At 40.4% G+C, this 20,835-nt stretch overlaps 2 protein-coding genes across 2 annotated transcripts in view; both read left to right on the top strand.

The window, feature by feature from the left end:
• The window catches only part of rnf213a (ring finger protein 213a), a 54,989-nt gene extending 46,554 nt beyond the window's left edge, over positions 1-8,435 (top strand). Inside the window, exons 53-69 of the mRNA XM_063019046.1 lie at positions 130-372; positions 462-537; positions 972-1,006; positions 1,102-1,202; positions 2,036-2,192; positions 2,400-2,574; positions 2,803-2,897; positions 3,026-3,277; positions 3,832-3,964; positions 4,054-4,137; positions 4,462-4,642; positions 4,798-4,999; positions 5,086-5,163; positions 5,582-5,779; positions 6,104-6,193; positions 6,485-6,663; positions 7,536-8,435. Of these exons, the coding sequence (XP_062875116.1) occupies positions 130-372; positions 462-537; positions 972-1,006; positions 1,102-1,202; positions 2,036-2,192; positions 2,400-2,574; positions 2,803-2,897; positions 3,026-3,277; positions 3,832-3,964; positions 4,054-4,137; positions 4,462-4,642; positions 4,798-4,999; positions 5,086-5,163; positions 5,582-5,779; positions 6,104-6,193; positions 6,485-6,663; positions 7,536-7,689 (2,433 nt within the window). The 3' untranslated portion in view covers positions 7,690-8,435. The remainder of the gene's footprint in view (positions 1-129; positions 373-461; positions 538-971; positions 1,007-1,101; positions 1,203-2,035; positions 2,193-2,399; positions 2,575-2,802; positions 2,898-3,025; positions 3,278-3,831; positions 3,965-4,053; positions 4,138-4,461; positions 4,643-4,797; positions 5,000-5,085; positions 5,164-5,581; positions 5,780-6,103; positions 6,194-6,484; positions 6,664-7,535) is intronic.
• Positions 8,436-9,747: 1,312 nt separating this feature from the next.
• Positions 9,748-20,637, top strand: pold1 (polymerase (DNA directed), delta 1, catalytic subunit). The gene is made up of 27 exons (XM_063018730.1): positions 9,748-9,790; positions 11,435-11,627; positions 11,713-11,826; positions 11,921-12,061; positions 12,470-12,595; positions 12,697-12,865; positions 13,320-13,434; positions 13,652-13,781; positions 13,932-14,098; positions 14,196-14,300; positions 14,532-14,672; positions 14,896-15,006; positions 15,418-15,609; positions 15,693-15,781; positions 16,295-16,411; positions 16,549-16,662; positions 17,071-17,218; positions 17,316-17,411; positions 17,519-17,656; positions 17,754-17,929; positions 18,077-18,229; positions 18,325-18,427; positions 18,837-18,969; positions 19,189-19,302; positions 19,429-19,481; positions 20,106-20,203; positions 20,392-20,637. The coding sequence occupies exons 2-27, from the start codon at positions 11,444-11,446 to the stop codon at positions 20,477-20,479; spliced, it is 3,315 nt and encodes a 1,104-aa protein (XP_062874800.1). The 5' UTR covers positions 9,748-9,790; positions 11,435-11,443; the 3' UTR covers positions 20,480-20,637.
• The last annotated feature ends 198 nt before the right edge of the window (positions 20,638-20,835 follow it).

The following is a 20,835-nucleotide window of genomic DNA, read 5'->3' as shown; positions in this document are numbered from 1 at the left end:
GAATCTTTTGTTGGTTAAATAAACAATACATCAACAATAAGAATTTATGTCAACACATGCCATTACAGTCCTTATAACATGCATTTTGTAGTTACATTAACTTATATTAACCAATTGTTTCTTTTTTAGCAACTGGCAGCACTTGAGGACTTCATCAAGAAATCCAAAGTCTTTACAAAAGAGGAATCCAGGGTCTTTGCACAGGCATTGGTTCATAACCGGATGCCTGCAATGCTCTTACGTCCTAATCTTTCAGGCAGTGAATATGTGGTACTGGAACTCACTGTTCACCTGGCAGCGGTGCTTCTCTGTACAAACCAAGCAGTAGTGCAGCCCCTCGTGCAGCTCGCCCTTTCTCCTGCTAACATGCAGGTTTGGATTGTTTCATGTTCTTGCTATGAAAAAATCATATGAACTGTTCTGGAATCTGAAATGAACGTTTGTTCTATTTTTATACACAGAAGTCCTTTATACCCACTATGCCAGATGACATGCTTCATGTTGCCCAGCAGGCTATGGGGAATCTGCAGTGGTATTGTAAGTGCAAACTTTTTTTTCAATCGTAGAATTTCCACAATAGGCTTTTTACCCACCAGACAAGGATTTTTTTCTGGCTGCTCCCATCTTAAGGGGCGGGCACGGTGGATCTGGTACACATACCTGACTAGGCACAGTTTTTTTTACTCCTGATGCAATTCTTCTGTTTTATTTGGGCTTGGGACCGACACTAAGAGTGCAAGCTTACCTACCAGCGGCAAGGCTGTTTCAGCCACCCCAATCTGACGTTTGCTAATCATGTCTATTCATAGCACAGCTGAGATTTGAACCCTAGATCCCCTGTCCTGATTCTTAAAGCTGTAGTGAAAATGAATCCAGTGTCTCTTATAAAGTTTAAGTGTAGCATAAACATAGCCTAAATGTGTTATTGGTTTTTTTTTGTTTGTTTTAAATATTTTGTCTTTTCTTTGCAGTTTGTCCAAATGGTCATCCATGTACTGTTGGTGAGGTGGGTTAATTTAAAACAGAACTTTTCCTCAGGCCAAATTAACAATCAGGTGACGTTTAACAAATTTATTTTACTAATACTTTTTTCAAACCAAGTGTGGTCAACCGATGCAGACCAGTCGCTGCCCAGACTGCTTAGTTGACATAGGGGGCACTGATCACAGACCTGTTGCAGGCTTTCGGGCTGTCGGAAGACAGTAAGTACACACACAAACAAATGCACACATTTACTAGTAAGTGTTTTATTAGGGAATACTAAAGTTTATTAAACTTATGAAGAATTGTTGCATGGCTCTACACTGTTTTCGACTATGCTGAGGATGCATTAGTTTTTGTTTTGTTCACACTAAAAATGTGAACAGTAGTTTAGTAGTAGAGTAAAAAGACCTGGATTATGTGCTGTAATGGAACACATGTATGGCAGAATTAAAACTATTGACCATTTACATTTAGTAATTTGCTGGATAGTACCCAAAGTACCTTATAATTAGTATACAATCCAATCCAAGCTTAGGGTTTAGGGCCTTGCCTGTGGCAGCTTGGTTGTGGTGAGGATTAAGTCTTCAAGCAATATAATTAATAGTCCAGTACCTTGACTGCTGAGTCTATACTGCCTTACAGTCTGGATTAAAACTGCTGCCAGTTACACCATATGAACAAAAGTATTGGGACATGTTACGGCTTCAACAATTACTAATGTAATAAATAATTTACATAAAGCCAATGATATGCTTCCAACTTTCCAAACAGTTTAGCTAAGACCCTTTCCTGTTCCAGCATGACTGTGCCCCTGTGCACAAAGCAAGTTTTATAAAGCTCGGTTTAAAGAAGCCCCAGTGGCTTGCACAGAGCCCTGACATCAGCCCCACTGAACAGCTTTCTTGACCAATATCAGTGCTCCACTATACAAATGCGCTGTTGACTGAATGGACACAAATTCCCACAAAAGCTCAATTGTAGAAATACATGTATTTACAATAAATCTTGTGCCATCTGGTTGCTTTTTTAATAATTATTTTTCTGATTGCAGAGGGGACAACACTAAGACAGGGCACATTCTGGGAGACCATCGTCGCAGAGATCAGCCAGATATGCAGGACACAAAAGACATGTCCCCCGCTCCATTTACTCTACTTAGGATGCTCACACACATGGCCATGTTACTAGGAGCATCTAACCACCCACAGGTACAGTATTTCCCCAGATCATGCTTAAATATTACACCTTTTGGTGATGGATGGATTGTATGGTGATATAAAAAGTCCACGGGGTCTGGCTGCTTTCTATAACACAGATACACAACATACAATTTAAAGCTTTCAATTTGCAGGTAATAGACCATCAAAATTCCTTTTGTGTTTCATACTTGTCATCATGCATTATGTATTTTGTAGAATATGGCTGTGATCATTAATCCCCCGGTGGCAGAACCAGGGGTGTTTCTGGTCGCTCATCTGCTAAAGGACCTCGAGCAGCTGAGCAGAGCTTTGGGGAAAGGGGCAGATGATACAGCCTGTACTGCTCACCTGACCATCTTCAGTCTTCTGGAGCCTCAGCAGCCTGGTCAATGTAAGCGGACCTTATCTATACTCCTTACTGGTGTTCAGTACTACCCAGCAAAAAAGTCTCAATCTGCCTATCATTAGCACAGAATCAAATGAGTTACCAGCAAAAGCTGGTATTTAGTATTAAGTATTTAGTTTTTGTTTTATGCCTTTGTCAGTCGGTGCAACTTCTAGGGTGTGCTTGTTTTCCTTGGAGCCTATGAGTGCTTAATCATTCTCCTTTTCTGAACAGGGCCGGCTCGATATGATCCTCAGCTCTTAACTAGAGATGCCAGAAATAACTGGGAGATGACCATGAACACTGATATTATCGCAAACCAGCTAAAGGTACACTCATCATGTAGTAGCAAATCTGACCTTTTATCTTTACTTTGCAAATCATGTGTGATGAAAGAAGGCAATCCCTTACTTACTTGCTGTATCTTATTCATTTTGATGTCACTACTGTGGCACAGGTTTTGGAGAGGAAGTTGGCAGAAACGAACACTTTTATCAGAGAGGATGAAAGGGTGTCATCTAACCTGGTGATGAAGCTGACATTTGGGGACCCGAAAGAGTTCCTGCACACCCTACCTCAGGGTTCTCTAATCCACGGCTCATCAGTCTGGAGCTGCAGGGAGCGTGCCTCACTTCTAAGTCTGGGCCACATTTTGGAGCAGAATGAAGGCAGGGACACGTTGCCAGTTCTCTGGAAGTTCTTACAAAAGGTAAACGATTTGTAATGTAAAGTAAGGATCATTAACTCACAACTATGACTAATAAACTATTATTTAACAAAGGGCTCTTTCTTGTAACTTTTCAACAAAGTCTAACAGCTTGGAAATGGTTGAACCATGAATGATGCCATCAGGTGCAGCTACTGACTGCAGTTCAATAAATATTATTATTTTTATTAACCGCTTTATCCTGGTCAGGGCCATGTTAAGTGTTTATCGGGAAACAAGATTCAAACCTAGATCTCAATGCTGGTGGCCCAGCATAATAGACTGCTGTGCCACCTAAGCTCCAAGCTGAAATTTCCTAATGAGTTATTCTTATTGTGCGTTCTTTAGATCTGTGCTTCTTTAACAATACTTGGCTTGTTATGAATGCTTCCTAATTTAGATTTGTTTTATATTGTCGTGCACTATATTTATGCCTATTAAGGGTTTCCCCACACTCTTTTTAACTACGTATCCAGTAGATAGCTTAAAAATAATGAGAATAGCTTTTCATGTTGAAGTGGTTGTATGATTGTTGACAGTGGATGGTGTTTCTTTAGGAGGCAGAGCTGAGGTTGGTGAAGTTTCTCCCAGACATTCTAGCCCTCCAAAGGAATCTGGTGAAGATGTTCCAGAATGTAATGGAGTTTCCAAGCTACAGTATATCAGAGTTCCTTCTGAGACAGAAAGCAGGTACTGCACCCAGTGTGATACACTATTAAACTGTAAACAATTAAACATTTTTGGATGTTTTAATTTTTAACTCTTGATTTTGCCTCCAGCCTCCTTAAAAGCTTCATATGAGAAACAAATCAAGATCTTTCTGTCCACGTGGAACCAACTTAGAGTCTCTCTGGCCACCAACGGTAAACTTCAACATTTTCATTTAAGTTTTTTTATGCTCCTAAATGGAACTTGTTTCAACACAAGCATTGTAGAGTACAGTGTGAGTGGTTATACATTGTTTACCTATAAAGAGCAGTACCACTGTACCTTGGCTATAGATTTCATTTCATGCCTCTTAGCCACAGAACTTTAACATGCCACCACTACAAAAATGGGTGCACAATTTAAAAGAAAAGCCAGGAAGTCTTTAGTACACTTGTATTTTTACTTTCAGCACCGTATATTCACTCTCTCTATATTTTTTTTATTTGCAAAATTGGCATTAACATTGTTTTTACTGGCAGGTGAGATCAAGCTCCCAAACGAGTACTGCCAGGAGGACCTAGACATGGAAACTGACCTGCAAGTGCTGCTACCAAGAAGACAGGGACTTGGTCTGTGCTCCACTGCTCTGGTCAGCTATCTCATTGCTCTTCATAATGATCTAATCTACACAGTGGACAAGCACACTAAAGAGGAGACTAGGTAAAAATTTAATGTCTTTTTGATGTCTAACATACTTTATGTCTTGTCTTTATTGAGCACATTAATTAATTATTTAGAGTAAATATTCTGTAAAAAAATATTATTTTATAACCCTGTATATGTTTTGTATGTTCTTTTCCCTTTTAATTTACCAGCTACACCGTGAGTCCAGCAGACCTGACTGAGCTCCACGTGATCAGGTACGAGGTGGAGCGAGACCTGCTCCCCCTGATTCTTTCTAACTGCCAGTACAGCATGGAGTTTGGCCGCGAGACACTGTCAGAGTACGACCTGCCCAAGATCCAGCAGCAGCTCCTCACACGCTATCTGCAGGGCAAACCAGTCATCACGCTCAATGTTAGTCTGCACAGCCTACAAGAGAAAAAATGATACTCTCATATGCCTTTAGTAGCTGAAACATTTTGTCTCTTTATGCCTTGTAGGGAATCCCAACGTTGGTGAACAGACATGACAGGAATTATGAGAACATTTTCCAGGATGTAAATGGCAAAGTTCAACAGGCAAGTGGGATCATACTGGAAATTCTAGCTCGTAAATTTAAAAGTCATATTTTATATTAGTTTACCAATACATTTTTGACTTAAGAAGGAATCATCTTTATGTTACCACTGCTTCATCCTGGTCTGGGTTGCACTGGCCCTGGCCAGGACGCCCGTTGGCACCTTGTTCAGGGTATTTCTGTCTTGAGCTCAGGGTTTCACAGTGGAACTGGATCTGTTGTGACCCTGACCAGGATAAAACGGTTGATGACAATGTGTTTGTGGAAGGGCTGTTTATCGTATCCTAAAAGCATACCAAAAAAGTTCTAAGGGAAAATAGCCCAGTTTTACACAGTGTATATTATATTACTGAATTTATTAAACTATTAATAAATAACATTTAGGTGTCTTATTCCTGAGAACTTTGTATCTCCTGCAGGAGTCGTTGTCCTCACTGAACCAGTCCACACTGTCTGTGGAGCTTCAGTCATACAGTGACGTGTGTGAGGCACTGTCCACAGTGGAACTGACTCTAGGTTTCCTTGCTATGACTGGAGGAGAAACAAACATGCAGCTGGATATATACCTGAAGGAAGTGCTACAAATGGCTGAACAGACCACCCCACATGTGCTTAAGGTAACTCACACTTATATATCTGTTACAGATGTCACTAATTGTACAAATTGTAAGGGGTTCTGTGCAGGTGCCATTCAACCAGCCAACAAAGTCCCGAACACACACAGGCTTCAGATTCCCAGTCCGAAATATGACTTTGATGACTGTTCAAAAGCAAATTTCTTGTTCTTGTTTAAACATTATATTAATAGGGCCACACAAAATGTGATTTAAATGAATGCTTTTTTAGATTGTGCAGCACCAGTTTGTATGTTGATATTGTAAATATGAACAGCTGATATGATGTCCACTGATGTGTGTATACTTATTGTGTTTAATTTACAGGCTCTGAGCAGGTGCAGTCTGAAACACTGTGTGGCTCTGTGGCAACTCCTCAGCTCTCTCAAATCTGAGACCATGCTACGCCTCAAGAGGGTACAGTGCTCCATCTATCACTGCACTTTTTCTATTTAACTTCAGTTGTAGTACCAACTATACTGTAGTCTACTAACCCTAGATACTATACTGTAGTATAACAATTACAGTTTAATATTTATAGTTTTTATCTGGCAGCTCCTGTGGATCTGTGCCACAGTGGATCATTCTGGTTTGGGTATTATGGGACCAGCACTAAAAGCACAAGTGCACCTCCCGGTGGCTCGGCTGTTTAGCCACAGGAGCTTCTTACAATAAGTTTTTTAAAGTTGTATTTGTTGTTGTTTTCAGGACCCATTTATGGGGATAAATAAGGAGTATAAGAAAAAACTGGGAGAGGAGGAGAAGAGACTTCTTACTGGATTCTTCACCAAGATCAATGCTGACTCTTTTCTGCTGGAAATGCATGAGTTTTTACTTCTGGTCTTGAAGAAGCCTCAGGCCACAGATACCTACAAGCCCAACTGGAGGTTTAAACCTTTCTTATAATAAAAATTTTTTTTACTTATGAATGAAGGTTTTTGTTAACTCAACATTGTTCTGATAAATTACACTGACTTTAAAGATTTAAAATAATTGCAAATAGCAATACCAGTATTTATTCTCAAGTCATCTCATCGTTATTATTATTAATATAAATAAACAATGTTTTTCCATTTCATTCTGATGTTTTACCACCGCTTTATTCGGGTCAACAGTGGGTTGCTTTTCTCAGAATCCCTGGGTGAAATGCAGTAACACACCCTGGACAGGACCCCCATTCATTGCAGGGCTTTAGCTACCCCACCCCCTTGGACACAGCTAATTATATTTGTATACAGATGCCCAACTGGCCAATAGCACCACTGGGGATTCAAACCCAGGATCCCAGCAGTAGTGGACTATCGTAATTAACCGCTGCGCCACCCGAGTGCCTATAAACAATATTTTTGTTACATTAAATCAAAATTAAAACACATACAAGATCATAACATTTTCATATCTAATCTGAGGATGTCAGAATTAAGACTGTAGTGGTAAGTCCTGTATTTAACCAATGGTAGTTTTACTGCCATGGGTTGGTACAGGTGGGGGGGGGAGTTTAGAAATGAACCTTTTAAAGCAGTGAAAGCAAAAATGTATGCAAATCCAGGACGAGTCAGTAAAATAGGATATTGGGTATGTAAGAGTACTGTATTATAGCAATGAATAAAAGTATTTACAGGGTGACAGCAATGCAGCATGTAGGCAAGTCCGGTGGCAGATTCAAGTAAACTCTATCATCTATTTATTATTTATTACTCATGCTATTACCTACAATTGGTTTTAATGTATGTTTTTATGTCTTGTTCTCTGTTACCAGCGTGAAAGACACCGTGATTTCCTACATAGAACGCAAAGACAAGGATGTCGCTCCAGATGTGCAGGAGTTGTTTCCTGATGAAATCCTCCTGGAACATTACATTGAGGCCTGGAAGTTCTCCGTCCTCCTCAAGCATGAACGAAACCAAAGATAAATCATACAAACCAGTTCTTGTTTACTCACAGCCATCCACTCCATAAATCATAATTAGTACAATCCTACAGAAATAATCATAGAACCAATCTTTACTATCTTTACTTCAGCTGTTTGAATTAGGTGCCTTTAAAATAAATGTGCCACTGGGGTACTCACTGGAGTGCAATGTATTGTTTAAAATGATACAGCAGTATTATTATAAAAATAAAATGACAATAAGAAAACAAAATGCTGTGATTTGCACAAAACATTGCAAATGTTAGTTTAGGCAGAGAATCATACTGAAGCTTAGATTACTGATTCATTCCATTTGATTTTGTGTGATTACTGTTTATTCTTTCATGGTTTAGCTTGCCATTAATGACATGTTTACACTTTTTTTTGTAGATTTTGTTTCATGGAGACTTGCCCCATCATGGTATTGGGTAAATAAGTAAATTTGCACTCAGGGACTCAGTTGCTTTAGAGCTTCAATCAGGTTAAGGGACAAACCTGAGATTTAATATGTGACAGGTAGGGGATCAAAATTGCTGCCTATTACTTATATACATATTACATATATTTAGAAATTAATTAAATTCTTGTGATTAAATTCTATAATAACCAGTTGCCTTACAAAACCACTTCCACATGTTCTATTGTTCCTCTGTTATCTAAAAGACCAATCAATGTAGTTTAAACAAGTTACAATCAAGATGTATTGTGTTTCCTGAATAAAGATGTTGGAGAATTGTGTTATTTGCAGCCCTTGTCTTTTTTTAAGCTAAGCGTTAATTTTATGGATGATGTGCTGGATTCCTCAGTGTGTCCTAAGATCACCAGTTTCAGATCAAGTCTGCAGCCGTCCTTCGCTAGTGTGGATAATGTACATGCATTTACATGTAAGGTTAAATACAGTGTGAAATAAGGCACAGTGATATTAACCAAGTTCCAATTTAACATTTCAAATTAGTTAAAACCAAATTGTTACATGCAGTTGTAGCATGTAAACACAGCAAAAAACCATCATAATACTAATTTATTTGATGTAAACAATGATCAGTTTAATATGTATTTTGAGGTGGGGTGATTTGAAAGTAAAAATACTTTGTACTAAATTAAAATATTGTTACTGAACATTGGTGGTACTCATTCATTTTTAAATGTACAATAGCCTGTGATATTACAAGAAAGCTAAAGCATAAAGAAGGGTCAATTGTTGCTTTTTTGACCAACATTACTGCCCAGCCGTTCAAATGGTTCTTTTGACTGAATGGGCACAAATTCCCACAGGTATACTTCAAAGTCTTGTAAGAAGCCTTCTTATATGAGTGACTGTTATAGCTGTTATAGCTAAAAGGATCACACTGAGGTCACTCTATTTAAATAGTGTTTGTTTTTTAATGGGATGTCCAACAAGCTTATGGTGAGGTGCAGTGGTGTAACTACAGGGGGGGCAGGTGCACTGGGGCCCATGGCAGGGGCCACCCACCTCACTGCAATATATATAATTTATATTATAATATATAATATATATATAATTTGCTTTTTTTTTTGCACTGGGGCCCATGAGCTCCTAGTTACGCCACTGGTCAGGTGTCCAAATACTTTTGGCCATATTGTGTTTTAATAACAGTAATAACAGTAAGGAACTACATACTATTACTTTAGTAATTTAAAGATTTTGAGTTACCGTTGTAAGCAACAATACTTAATAACACTACATTTACTCAAAAGGTTTTAATGAAGTAATTGTTTGCTTCTCTACCCATTTCTGGGCTTTGGGTTCATATTCGTTATTTATTTATTTATTTATTTATTAATTCTAATTTTATTTAAAGAAACAGTATACAGTGAACATAACAGTACACTTAATATATATTGGTATATTACAAAAAATATGCTTTAACATTAATACAATAATAACCAGTTCATGTTTACCAACTATTAAAAATAAACCTTCATGGTCGTTATTGTGGGCGTGGCCTTGCTGTGGAACCTGGGTTTTAACCAATCAGCGACCTCTCCGGGTTCTGCGCAGTTTTGCCGGGAAAACGAAACCGGGCTCGAGTCGGTCAGAAGTGGCGCGAGACTCCTTCAGTTCTTACTCCGGATTACCGGTATGTGCTTAAACAATATCTGTATCGTGTCTTGTGTGGAGTTATAAATGCGTGTTTGCGCTGATTCTTCTGTTTTAGCTTATCTAATATACTCACTGTTAGGTAACCGAGGCTTCCTTGGTTTGTTTGCTAGCAGTTTGATAATATGTTCTATTATTCCTACCTGTTTTTTGACAAGTTCTAGTTCCAACGCTGTGATTGGATAGTGGAAGGCGCGTCTTGTTGTGTGATTGGTTAACTCGCTCATGATTACTGTGTGTTAGCAAATCGTAGCGCAGGAGGCGGGCTCGTGTCAGATACGGGTGGGGAAAAAAGACGCGGACTTTGCTAATGGAGCAAGCTACCTGACTTGTCAAGTCTGTTCTCAAATAATAAAACTTAAAATGTCGTAGCTGCATCGTTTTAGGGTTCCAGTCTGTCTTTACGTCAGAAGGAATGTTTACATTGTGGCAGTTTTGTGTCACTCTGAATAAACTTTAACAGTTGGGTTAACAGTGTTACGCACAGTTGCTGTTTATTGTTATCGTCACGTTTTCCGTTTATTATATTCACATCAATAAACCACAATAAATGCCATTTTATTACAAACAGCGTGTGTTTGTTCTGCAAAAAGTATGCGTATCACATGACAGATTGAAACATTCTGAAACATTACTGCCCTAGTTGGGGCAGGGGCAGTGGCGGCTCCTGCCAAATCTCTCAGGGGGGGCAATTGTTGCGATGATGGCCAAGGTGACCCGTTCGATGGGTAAATTAAAGCTTAAATAATTAACATCTTAAGTCTGTCAGTTTGCCCTCACAAATAACTTTGAACATGGAGAGAGACCAGCTTTAACATTAATCATAAAATTAAGTAAAGCAAACAATTGCAACTGATGCAATGAATAAAGAAGTACAATTAAACAATTGGGGAGCTACAATAAGTGCAATCACAATTCACGATTTAAAAATGACATTAGTTGTAATTTACTTGTAACTTATATGATTTTCCCCTATTTGTAGATACTTGCTTGATGTTTAAATTTGGTCTGGGTGACCCTAATTCTTAAGTCGCTAATTTATCCTGATTACTATGACGATTTGACACCATGGAGTTGCTCCGAACTGAGGTGATGGTAGTCATGGTGACGAGATCGCGACACCAGGTTACGTGTGACGCAAGCACGTAAGTGCGAGCCCTCCCGGAAGCCATTCAGAATATATTGCAGCGCCTGCAGTTTGAAAAAAAATAATCCTAAAATAAGAGTCTATGAGAGCAATCCGGGGCGACTGAAATCACCCCAAAAGGGGCGGTACTGTACGGAACACAACTTGACGCTGATTGGACTACGATATTCACAGGCAAGACAGACTCCAGAACAGTCACAGCTGTGATAGAAAAATTTCTTCCCTTTGGTGGTGCGTCGCCCGATCGCCCTAAGGAACGAGCCGCCCCTGGGCAGGGGGGCATTTGGAGCATATCTAAATTTTATTGTGTTTACAGCCCTGAAAAAAATCAGATTTGATCATATTGTTCTGTGTAACATGTAATTGCCAACAACAACAGCTTTGCAACAAAGTACTAATGGTGTCAATAATTGGTGTCTGGATTTTTTAACCATGTCTGAAGCACATTTGACCTCGTGTTTGTGTGTTTCTGTGTAGCTGCTAAGAATGGATTTTAAGAGGCGCAATGGAGGACCTGCTTTGGGCTCCTCTCAGCCTAAAAAGGGCAAACCAGGCCCGGAGTGGGAGGATGGCCCATCTCACTTTGAAGAGGAGCTTGCCCTCTTTGATGAAATGGACATGGAGGTGGAATCTGGGGAGGGCCAGGCAGGTCATCATGTCATCCCAGTGGGTCAGTATTCAAATAAATAAAAAACTGATGAGGGAGATTGTACGGAATCAGAGGTGTCTGTTTTCACTCTGTGTGCTTTTCATAGGTGACTTATTCTCGGCTGATCTGAACCCTCGCTGGCGTCGGCCACATGCGCCGGTTCTTCATCCGGATAAAGACAATCTGATATTCCAGCAGATTGACTTGGATTATTACCTGGGTAAAGATCACAATTAGAATATAAGACAAAAACTATGTGTATTTCCTCTTTTATTATTCCTGTTACATGTGTGTGTGTTTGTGTGTGTGTGTAGGTTCTGCAGTGGCCGGGATGCCAGGACAGATTCAGGGGAAGGTTCCGATTGTTCGTATGTTCGGGGTGACGGACGATGGGAACAGTGTCTGTTGTCATATACATGGATTTGCACCATATTTTTACATCCCTGCACCGACTGGTAATTCACACTCAATATCACTTCAGTGGGGGCTTATAAGTGTTGGTACATTATAGCAGTGTTGACCAATCGTATGTTTGTGTATACAGAATAATTTGTTTATTAACTTGTTGAGGCAGCAGTCTATTACGCTAGCCCATCACAGCTGAGATCAAGGTTCGATCTAAGCAGTGCTATTTGCCGACTGGGCGTCTACACAGACATGATTCGCTATGTCTGACTTAGGATTGTGGGTTGTGGTCCAAAACTCTGATGAACTGTGATGAACTGAGCCCTGTCCAGGGTTATCCTGCCCTGTGTCCAGTGTTTCCTAGTGGAACCGGACCTGCCGCGACCCTGACCAAGATAAAGCGGATGATGAAAATAAGATAAAATATCAGACACATGACTTATCCTTCCTTCTTTCAGGCTTTACTAGATCTCACCTGTCAGAGTTCCAGAAAGAGTTGAACTCAGTAGTGCTGAAAGACATGCGCTCAAACAAAGACAACATATCGGTCACTGTGCTGGCAGTGGACATCACCCGCAAAGAAAGTAAGTATTGTAATACATCTAATACATGTGGCTAGAGACAGTGTGTGATTGGTTCCTCTTCACTTTTTTGACTATTTTTTTTGTCTCTTGTCCCTACCAAGGTATGTATGGCTACCATGGCAAGCGTATTTTGGACTTTCTTCGAATCACCATGGCGATGCCACGTCTTGTTGCCCCAGCAAAACGCTTACTGGAGCAGGGCTTTAAGTTTGCAAACTTTCCCATTCAGAACTATTCTACCTACGAGGCCAACATTGACTTCGAGATCAGGTGTGTGTGCTGCAAAAAATTGAACAATTTATTTAGTGGGCTGGAAGTGGAGTGTTGTCAATGCATTGTAATTATTTGCATCCTTACACATGGTTAACAGCGCACTGTTAAACTCTTGTGCATTGGTATTTACTGAACATGTATCTTGCATGTCTTATGTATCTTGCGTTATTGTATCTTGCTGTTTAAATTGTACATAGGACATAAGTTCTGTGTGTAGTCTGTGACACAGTTTGCTTAAATTTTAAACTCTGCCTTTATCAGGTGTGATTGGCTTACTAAATTTGTTTCTACCCTGAGAATTTGTTTCTCATCACCTTAAACCAAAATCTTAACAGAACTGCAACTAGGTCTGGACCTGCAAGACGAACTAATTGCATCCAATTTATGGTTAGAATATAGTAAGTAGTTTGTCAACTGTTCATAAAATTTGTCCCATGTGTGTAAACATCAGGTTTATGGTGGACAGTGATGTAGTGGGCTGCTGCTGGATTGAACTACCTAAAGGAAAGTACAAACTCAGAAAGGAAAAGAGTTCCGGGGAGACCGACTCCAAAGATCCAGGAAAGGTAATGGCAGGACAGTAAACATGGCTTATTCCCAATAGAGGAGGTATTGTGTCCATGTTTACTCTTCTCAATCCACACTTACAACAGTTTTATAGATAAAGACGAACTTTTAATGTATGAAGGGACCTTGGCTAAAGAATTGTGTTCCATTTATTTAGTCAGAAATCATTAAAATCCCATAATGTAAGCTTTTTGTTTTTCTCTCTGTCTTCAAAAGGTGTCATTGTGTCAGTATGAGGTGGATGTGGGATGGACTGATCTGATCAGTCACCCAGCAGAGGGAGACTGGCAGAGAATCGCTCCTCTCAGGGTCCTCAGCTTTGATATCGAGTGTGCTGGCAGGAAAGGTGCGTGTTCTATTGAAAGAAATATGTAGTTAATATGTAGAGCCCTGCAATGAATTGGTGCTGCGTCCAGGGTATTTCTACCTTATGCCCAGTGTTTCCTAGTGAAAAAGATTCATTCTCCCATTAAGACCTTTTAATGTCTGTGTTTAGGTGTGTTTCCTGAAGCTGAGGTGGACCCTGTGATTCAGATTGCCTCCATGGTGCAGCGTCAGGGAGAGAAGGAGCCGTTTATACGCACCGTTTTCACCTTGCAGAGCTGCGCTAGTATAGTAGGCTCTCAGATTCTCTGCTTCACTCAGGAGAAGCAGCTACTGCAGGTATACTTGACGTACACATGCACTTATCCAGTAACCATCCTGCTTGATATTTCTGAATAGATAAACGGTAATAATTGGTTGTGTTGTGTGTTTTTAGAGTTGGGCAGAGTTTGTAAGGACGGTGGATCCTGATATCATTACAGGCTACAATATTCAGAACTTTGACCTGCCGTACCTCCTCAACAGATCTGCTGCTCTAAAGGTGTGTTGGCATTAGAAGTCTAAGCAGGATTTGCTCTTGTGGACACCCTTGACTACCCTGGCTGTAGTTTATTTTGGTTTTAGCCACCCAAGCAGACCAAAATGTTTGTAAAATAGTAGTTTTTAAAGATTTGTCAGTAGTCCTGATATACAGTGTGTGCATGTGGCCACTACAAACCAATGAATAATAGGCTTGTGATGGATATGCCTAACTATATGGTTTTTCCTTTAGGTGAATTTTTTTCCCTACCTGGGTCGGGTGCGAGGAATCAAGTCTGTCATAAAGGACTCCAACTTCCAGAGCAAACAGATGGGCCGCCGAGAAAACAAATCTGTCAACATGGAGGGGAGAGTGCAGTTTGACCTTCTGCAGGTGATGATGTACATTTTTTTTTGTTAAAATGGCAACATGACCATGAATCGTGAAGGAAGTACATTTCTTTCAGAATCTATTGACTTTATTTTATCCTCAATGCAATTTTAAAACATAACTAAGACGGTGAAAATCATGTAGCCCTCATGCAATATGTTAGTGCCAAGTACATCTCTGTGATTACCGAAAACCAGCTTAATGTAACACTCCTTCTCTGCTTCAGGTGCTGTTAAGGGATTATAAACTGCGCTCGTACACCCTCAACGCTGTCAGTTTCCACTTCCTTCAAGAGCAGAAGGAAGACGTCCAGCACTCCATTATCACAGATCTGCAGGTATAGCCAATTAAACTTTTTGTTATAGCTTTTTAGAAAGACAGAAGGCTCTCCGTATGTGATATAGCTGTGTGTGTGGAGCCACACTGGCCGGCGATAAGAAGCGGCCAAAGATTGGACACATAACGGACTGGGTGTGTGGTGATCTGGTGCTTCTTTATCAGATCGAGGGTTGTATTTTTAACCAATTGAATAATATAAAATAATTTTTGCTTTTGTACAAATGAAATAAGGTAGATGTGGTACAGTGCAGCGTGACTCTTGATAAATCAAGCAGGCATAGAATGGGAGCCGGTGAAGGGTGAGGGGAAAACTAGTGTTGTGCTTCAGAATTAGGCTTGCTCAGACCTCTGTTTACTTTAACAGAAGAACCTCCTCTCTGTGTTTCTTTGTCTTGTTCTCTGCTTGTAGAATGGAAATGAGCAGACAAGGAGACGTTTGGCCGTGTACTGTCTGAAGGATGCCTACCTACCGCTGCGCTTGCTGCAGAAGCTGATGTGTGTCATTAACTACATGGAGATGGCCAGAGTCACAGGCGTGCCTCTGACCTACCTGCTCTCCCGAGGCCAGCAGATTAAAGTCGTGTCACAGTTACTGCGACATGTAGGTGAAACCGTACCACCGCACGCATTACACACCTATAGTCATATTAGTAATTCACACAGATGTTTGCTGGGTCTGTGTAGGCGGTGAAGCAGGACTTGGTAATGCCTGTGGTAAAGACGGAAGGAGGAGAGGATTATACTGGAGCCACCGTCATTGAGCCAGAGAAAGGGTGAGTGTCGCGCCTGTTTATGGTTTAATGTTCTTTTCTGTGGCTCATATTGTACACTGAGTATACGTACCTTAACCAAACTGCTTTTACATGAGAAGCCGTAAAACTGGGTTTATTTATTGAAAAGGATTTTAACGTCATGTTTTACACACTTTTGGTGATAATTCATGACAGGACAGGTAATTACTGGTTACACAAGATTCATCAGTTCAAGCAAACACGGAAATTTTGTATCTCCAATCCACCTCACTTGCTTGTCTTTGGACTGTGGGAGGAAACCGGAGCTCCCGGAGGAAACCCACACAGACATGGGGAGAACATGCAAATTCTACACAGAAAGGACCTGACCTGTTTCACCTGGGAATCGAATCCAGGACTTCCTTGCTTTGAGCCGACAGTGCTACCTACTGAGCCACTGTGCCACCCCCAGTGTGTTTACGCTTGCAATTTTGGCTGATTCATGTGTAAACGTATTCTAGTTGTTCACTGTATTGTATGTGTGTGTGTGAACAGGTACTACAGCATCCCTATAACCACTCTGGATTTCTCCTCTCTGTACCCGTCAATTATGATGGCGCATAACCTGTGCTACACTGCACTGCTGCAGAAAGACCAGGCAGAAAAACTGGGGTAAGATACAGATTGAGCCTATGTTTTTTAATTAATTTATTTGTACTGGTGTCTATTGTATTAAAACAGATGTCATATTTGATTTGTTTTGCCTGTGCTTATGATCGTGTCATATTGATTGTGGAATGTGTGCACAGTCTCTCTTCAGATGACTTTATCAAGACGCCTACAGGTGATTATTTTGTGAAAAGCTCAGTGAGAAAGGGTCTTCTCCCAGAGATTCTGGAGAACCTGCTAAGTGCCCGCAAGAGGTGAGAATAAACACATACAGTAACACATAATCACACACATGTGCAGCTATGTGCAGGGGCATAGGAACCAGGGTGTCTACACGCAGTGATGATATCCATGGGGGGTTCGATTGTTTACTTTGCTTTAATAAGATACAGGGTTCATGGTTGTAAGTAGGGTTGCCAGGTGTTCGACTTTGATGACGAGCTCCAGAAATACTATACAATAAGTAATATTTGGGCCCTGCACCACCTGTTGGTTTGTTAGGATGATGGGTCTGGTTGAAAATCGGTACAAAACATGACACATGATCTAAAAAAAAATAATCTAAAGCTGACAGAGCTACGTTTTAGTCCCAGAAATATTTAATCCTACAACAAATTAACCAGAAATGAACGTGCCTAATCTTTTTTTGGTTGTGCGTTCAGGGCGAAGACTGATTTGAAGAAGGAGACTGACCCATTTAGGAAGCAGGTGCTGGATGGCAGACAGTTAGCTCTGAAGATCAGTGCCAACTCTGTGTATGGTTTTACCGGGGCACAGGTGGGCAAACTGCCCTGCCTGGAGATCTCACAGGTCAGTCTTACTCTTTACCTGATCAAGAACCTCAGTGGAACGATTCTATCACTGCAGGACTGACTGTAACCGACATGTTTTGGATGTGTTTGTACAGAGTGTAACAGGCTTTGGTAGGCAGATGATTGAACAGACCAAACAGCTTGTTGAATCTAAGTACACTGTCGCTAATGGCTTTCCTGCAGATGCCAAGGTAATACATCCCCAGTTACCCAGCATCTGGAAAACACCTGATGATTTGTGACCTGTCCGGTAAGCTGTATTGATGAATGTTGGCTTCTGTTTTTTTTCTGTATTTAGGTCATCTATGGAGACACAGACTCTGTAATGGTGAAACTGGGTGTTGACACCGTGCAGGATGCTATGAAAATGGGAAAAGAGGCCGCCGAATGGATTTCTTCTCACTTCGTTCCCCCAATCAAACTAGAGTTTGAGAAGGTAAATGGTGCTGGGAGGGATGTAGAAAAGCAATACAGTGATCATGTATGAAACACTTACTTATAAAACATGTCTGCTTTGTTTTATTCTATTCCAGGTGTACTATCCCTATTTGCTGATCAATAAGAAGAGGTATGCAGGGCTTTACTTCTCCTCCAGTGCAGAGCATCATGATAAGATGGACTGCAAGGGAATAGAGACTGTGAGACGAGACAACTGCCCCCTTGTGGCGAACCTTATCAACATGTGCCTCCAAAAGACTCTCATAGACAGGTACACAAATCCACACTTAAGTGTCTATAACGTTTCTTTAAAACGTTTCCAAAATGGCTGGTTAAGATTCATAGGCATTGTTTTTAAATTAATTGAGCCATATGATCTTGAGCGAGAGTGAGATAATAATACACTTGTATGTTGCAGAGATCCTGATGGCGCTGTAGCTCATGCTAAAGAGGTGATCTCGGACCTACTGTGTAATCGTATTGACATCAGTCAGCTGGTCATTACCAAGGAGCTGACTCGCACAGCGCAGGAGTACGCTGGTAAACAGGCCCATGTGGAACTTGCAGAGAGGTGTGTATGAGTGCATACAGCATACAGTTGTTTTTGTATGAAATATACTGTTGCATTGTGGTTTAATAGTGATCTGTGTATTTCTGTGCATGCAGGATGCGAAAGCGCGATGCCGGAAGTGCCCCTAACCTTGGAGATCGGGTTCCATACGTCATCATTAAAGCAGCCAAAGGAGTGGCAGCGTACATGAAGTCCGAGGTCAGTGGGTGCTGTTTGTAAATAAAATCATGTGCGGTAAACGAGCATTTGGTCATTGTTTGTGGTTAGACAGTAAGTTAGAAAATAAAAATGCTCTTGTGCAGATTGCATTTAGTTTTATTCTAAAAGATGTTTCAGGTAAAAAAAAAAAAAAAAGCTTTTCTGAAGTTCACACACCTTAAATATCCCTGTCAGAACAATTACAGAGCAAATAACCAAAGTAGCTTGACTGTAAGAATAAAAATAGGTGAATATGTGTATGGCCTAGCAATTATCCTGAGTTAAAATGTAGTTACTGTGTGTTCATGTAGTTGATGCTTGTTTCTGCTGGTGTTGTAGTATCAACATGAGAAGCTGAGCTGTTTAACTGTCCATTAACAGCAATATTTTTGCATTTCTGCCTGAACAGGATCCGATTTATGTGCTAGAGAACAATATACCTATCGACACGGCGTACTACCTGGAGCAACAGTTGTCTAAACCTCTACTGCGCATCTTTGAGCCCATACTGGGAGAGACCAAGGCTGAGAGTGTATTACTCAGTGAGTAATGGAAAGTCTGTATGTGTAAACACAGCTACATCTGTATGACTTCATACTTTCAGTTATATACAACGAGCTCTGGTTTTAAATCGTGATATATCATGGAGTGCCATGTTATGAGTTCCGGTGCTTTACCCATCATTAACAGAACCACTGATTCTCGCTACTGTGTAAAAAATGTTCTAGTTTAACCGCTGTTCTTGTGCTGTTTTGTTTCAGAGGGAGATCACACACGCTGTAAGACTGTTCTGACCTCTAGGGTAGGTGGCCTCATGGCCTTTGCCCAGAAGCGCAGCACATGCATCGGCTGCAAAGCAGTTCTCAAAACCGACGGTACGTTGGAGTCCTAAAACTGATTCATACAAAGCCTTTCATTAATGAGCCTGCTCTGCACTGGAATTATGTTCCTGGATTTAAACAAGGTGTTCATCTGTTCCTCTTCATTCTGTTTTTCTGTAGCTGCTGTATGTGACTTCTGCAAGAAGAAAGAGTCTGAGCTCTATCAGAAAGAGGTGTGTTTTGGAGGACACCAGCACAGCATAACAAAGCTGATAAATGTCACCAAGGGCTTGATAGTCACCCAGTGCAGTAAATCAGTGAATCAATGGTTGTTGTTGATCAGTCTAGTAATATGGGAACTAAAGGTGGACAAATCAGTAGTCCAGGTGACCAAGATAAGCAAATCTTGTATCCAAGCTACCAGTATTTTATTTATTATATTATTCCTGGGGATTCTGTGAAACAGCCTATCCATTAGGAGGTGCACTTCACAGTGCATTCTTAGTACTAGTCCCAAGTCTGGATAAAAATAGCAGTTTTTACGCTGACGCAACCCTCCCAAGTCTGGTATGTGGACCAGATCCACTGTGGTGACCTCTAAATATTAGATCAGCTGGAAACAATTCTTAATCATTTTTTATATGTAATATTACTTGTTCGATTAGTATTTTGGAGTGCTGTTAAATTACTCATGAATGACTCGGTGTTTAAAAAGAAGCTTTTTGCTGTTCTACCCAGTTCTACATGGTAGATTTGTGCATCATTTAAATACAATTATAGGTGAAATTAAAACTACTAAGCTGATATTAGATATTCAGATCTTAAATAATTGTCTGTCTATACAAAATGTTTTTCAGATTGCTCACCTCTCATCCCTGGAAGAGAAATTCTCTCGTCTTTGGACTCAGTGTCAGCGCTGTCAAGGTTCCCTGCATGAAGATGTGCTGTGTACCAGGTGTGTATGTATATGTGCACTTAAGATGTTCTATCGAAACTGTCGGAATGAATTTCATTTAGCAAATGCTTCCTTTAATGAATCAACTTGGTTTGAGATCTCATTAATCATTAGTGTTGGTTGGCTAAAAATGGCTAGATGTCATATTTACTGACATCCGAGTTCCTAAACACTGTTTTTCTGTTTAGTCGAGATTGTCCAATCTTCTACATGAGAAAGAAGGTACAGAAAGACCTGGGTGACCAGGAGAAGCTCGTCTCACGGTTCGGCTGGTGAGAGTAACTCAGGAACTGCGTCCTTTTCTCTCACGTCTATCTACTCCAGTCACTCCTCATCTAGTGGAAAGGTTCGGCCTTTCCCTGTTTGTAAAGTATCACAGTTAGCTTTTTTTACACATTGAACACGGTGAGAATAAATGTATGCTTTTTGTAAAATGCTGGGTTTACTGTCTCCTAATATGCTTTTTGAGCTGTGCTTTAAGAATAGCTTTGTAGATTAAACACAATTGGCTGCAATCATGGTGAACATAAATCATGTTCGACTGACTGTTAAACTGACTTATTGTTAAACATTGACTTGAGTATAAAATCGGATGAGCGTTTTTATCAGTCGCTCCATCCTGGGCGGAACCA

The sequence above is a fragment of the Trichomycterus rosablanca genome, chromosome 22, assembly GCF_030014385.1.
Source record: "Trichomycterus rosablanca isolate fTriRos1 chromosome 22, fTriRos1.hap1, whole genome shotgun sequence".
Lineage (NCBI taxonomy): Eukaryota > Metazoa > Chordata > Actinopteri > Siluriformes > Trichomycteridae > Trichomycterus > Trichomycterus rosablanca.
This window is presented reverse-complemented; position numbering and strand designations above follow the sequence as displayed.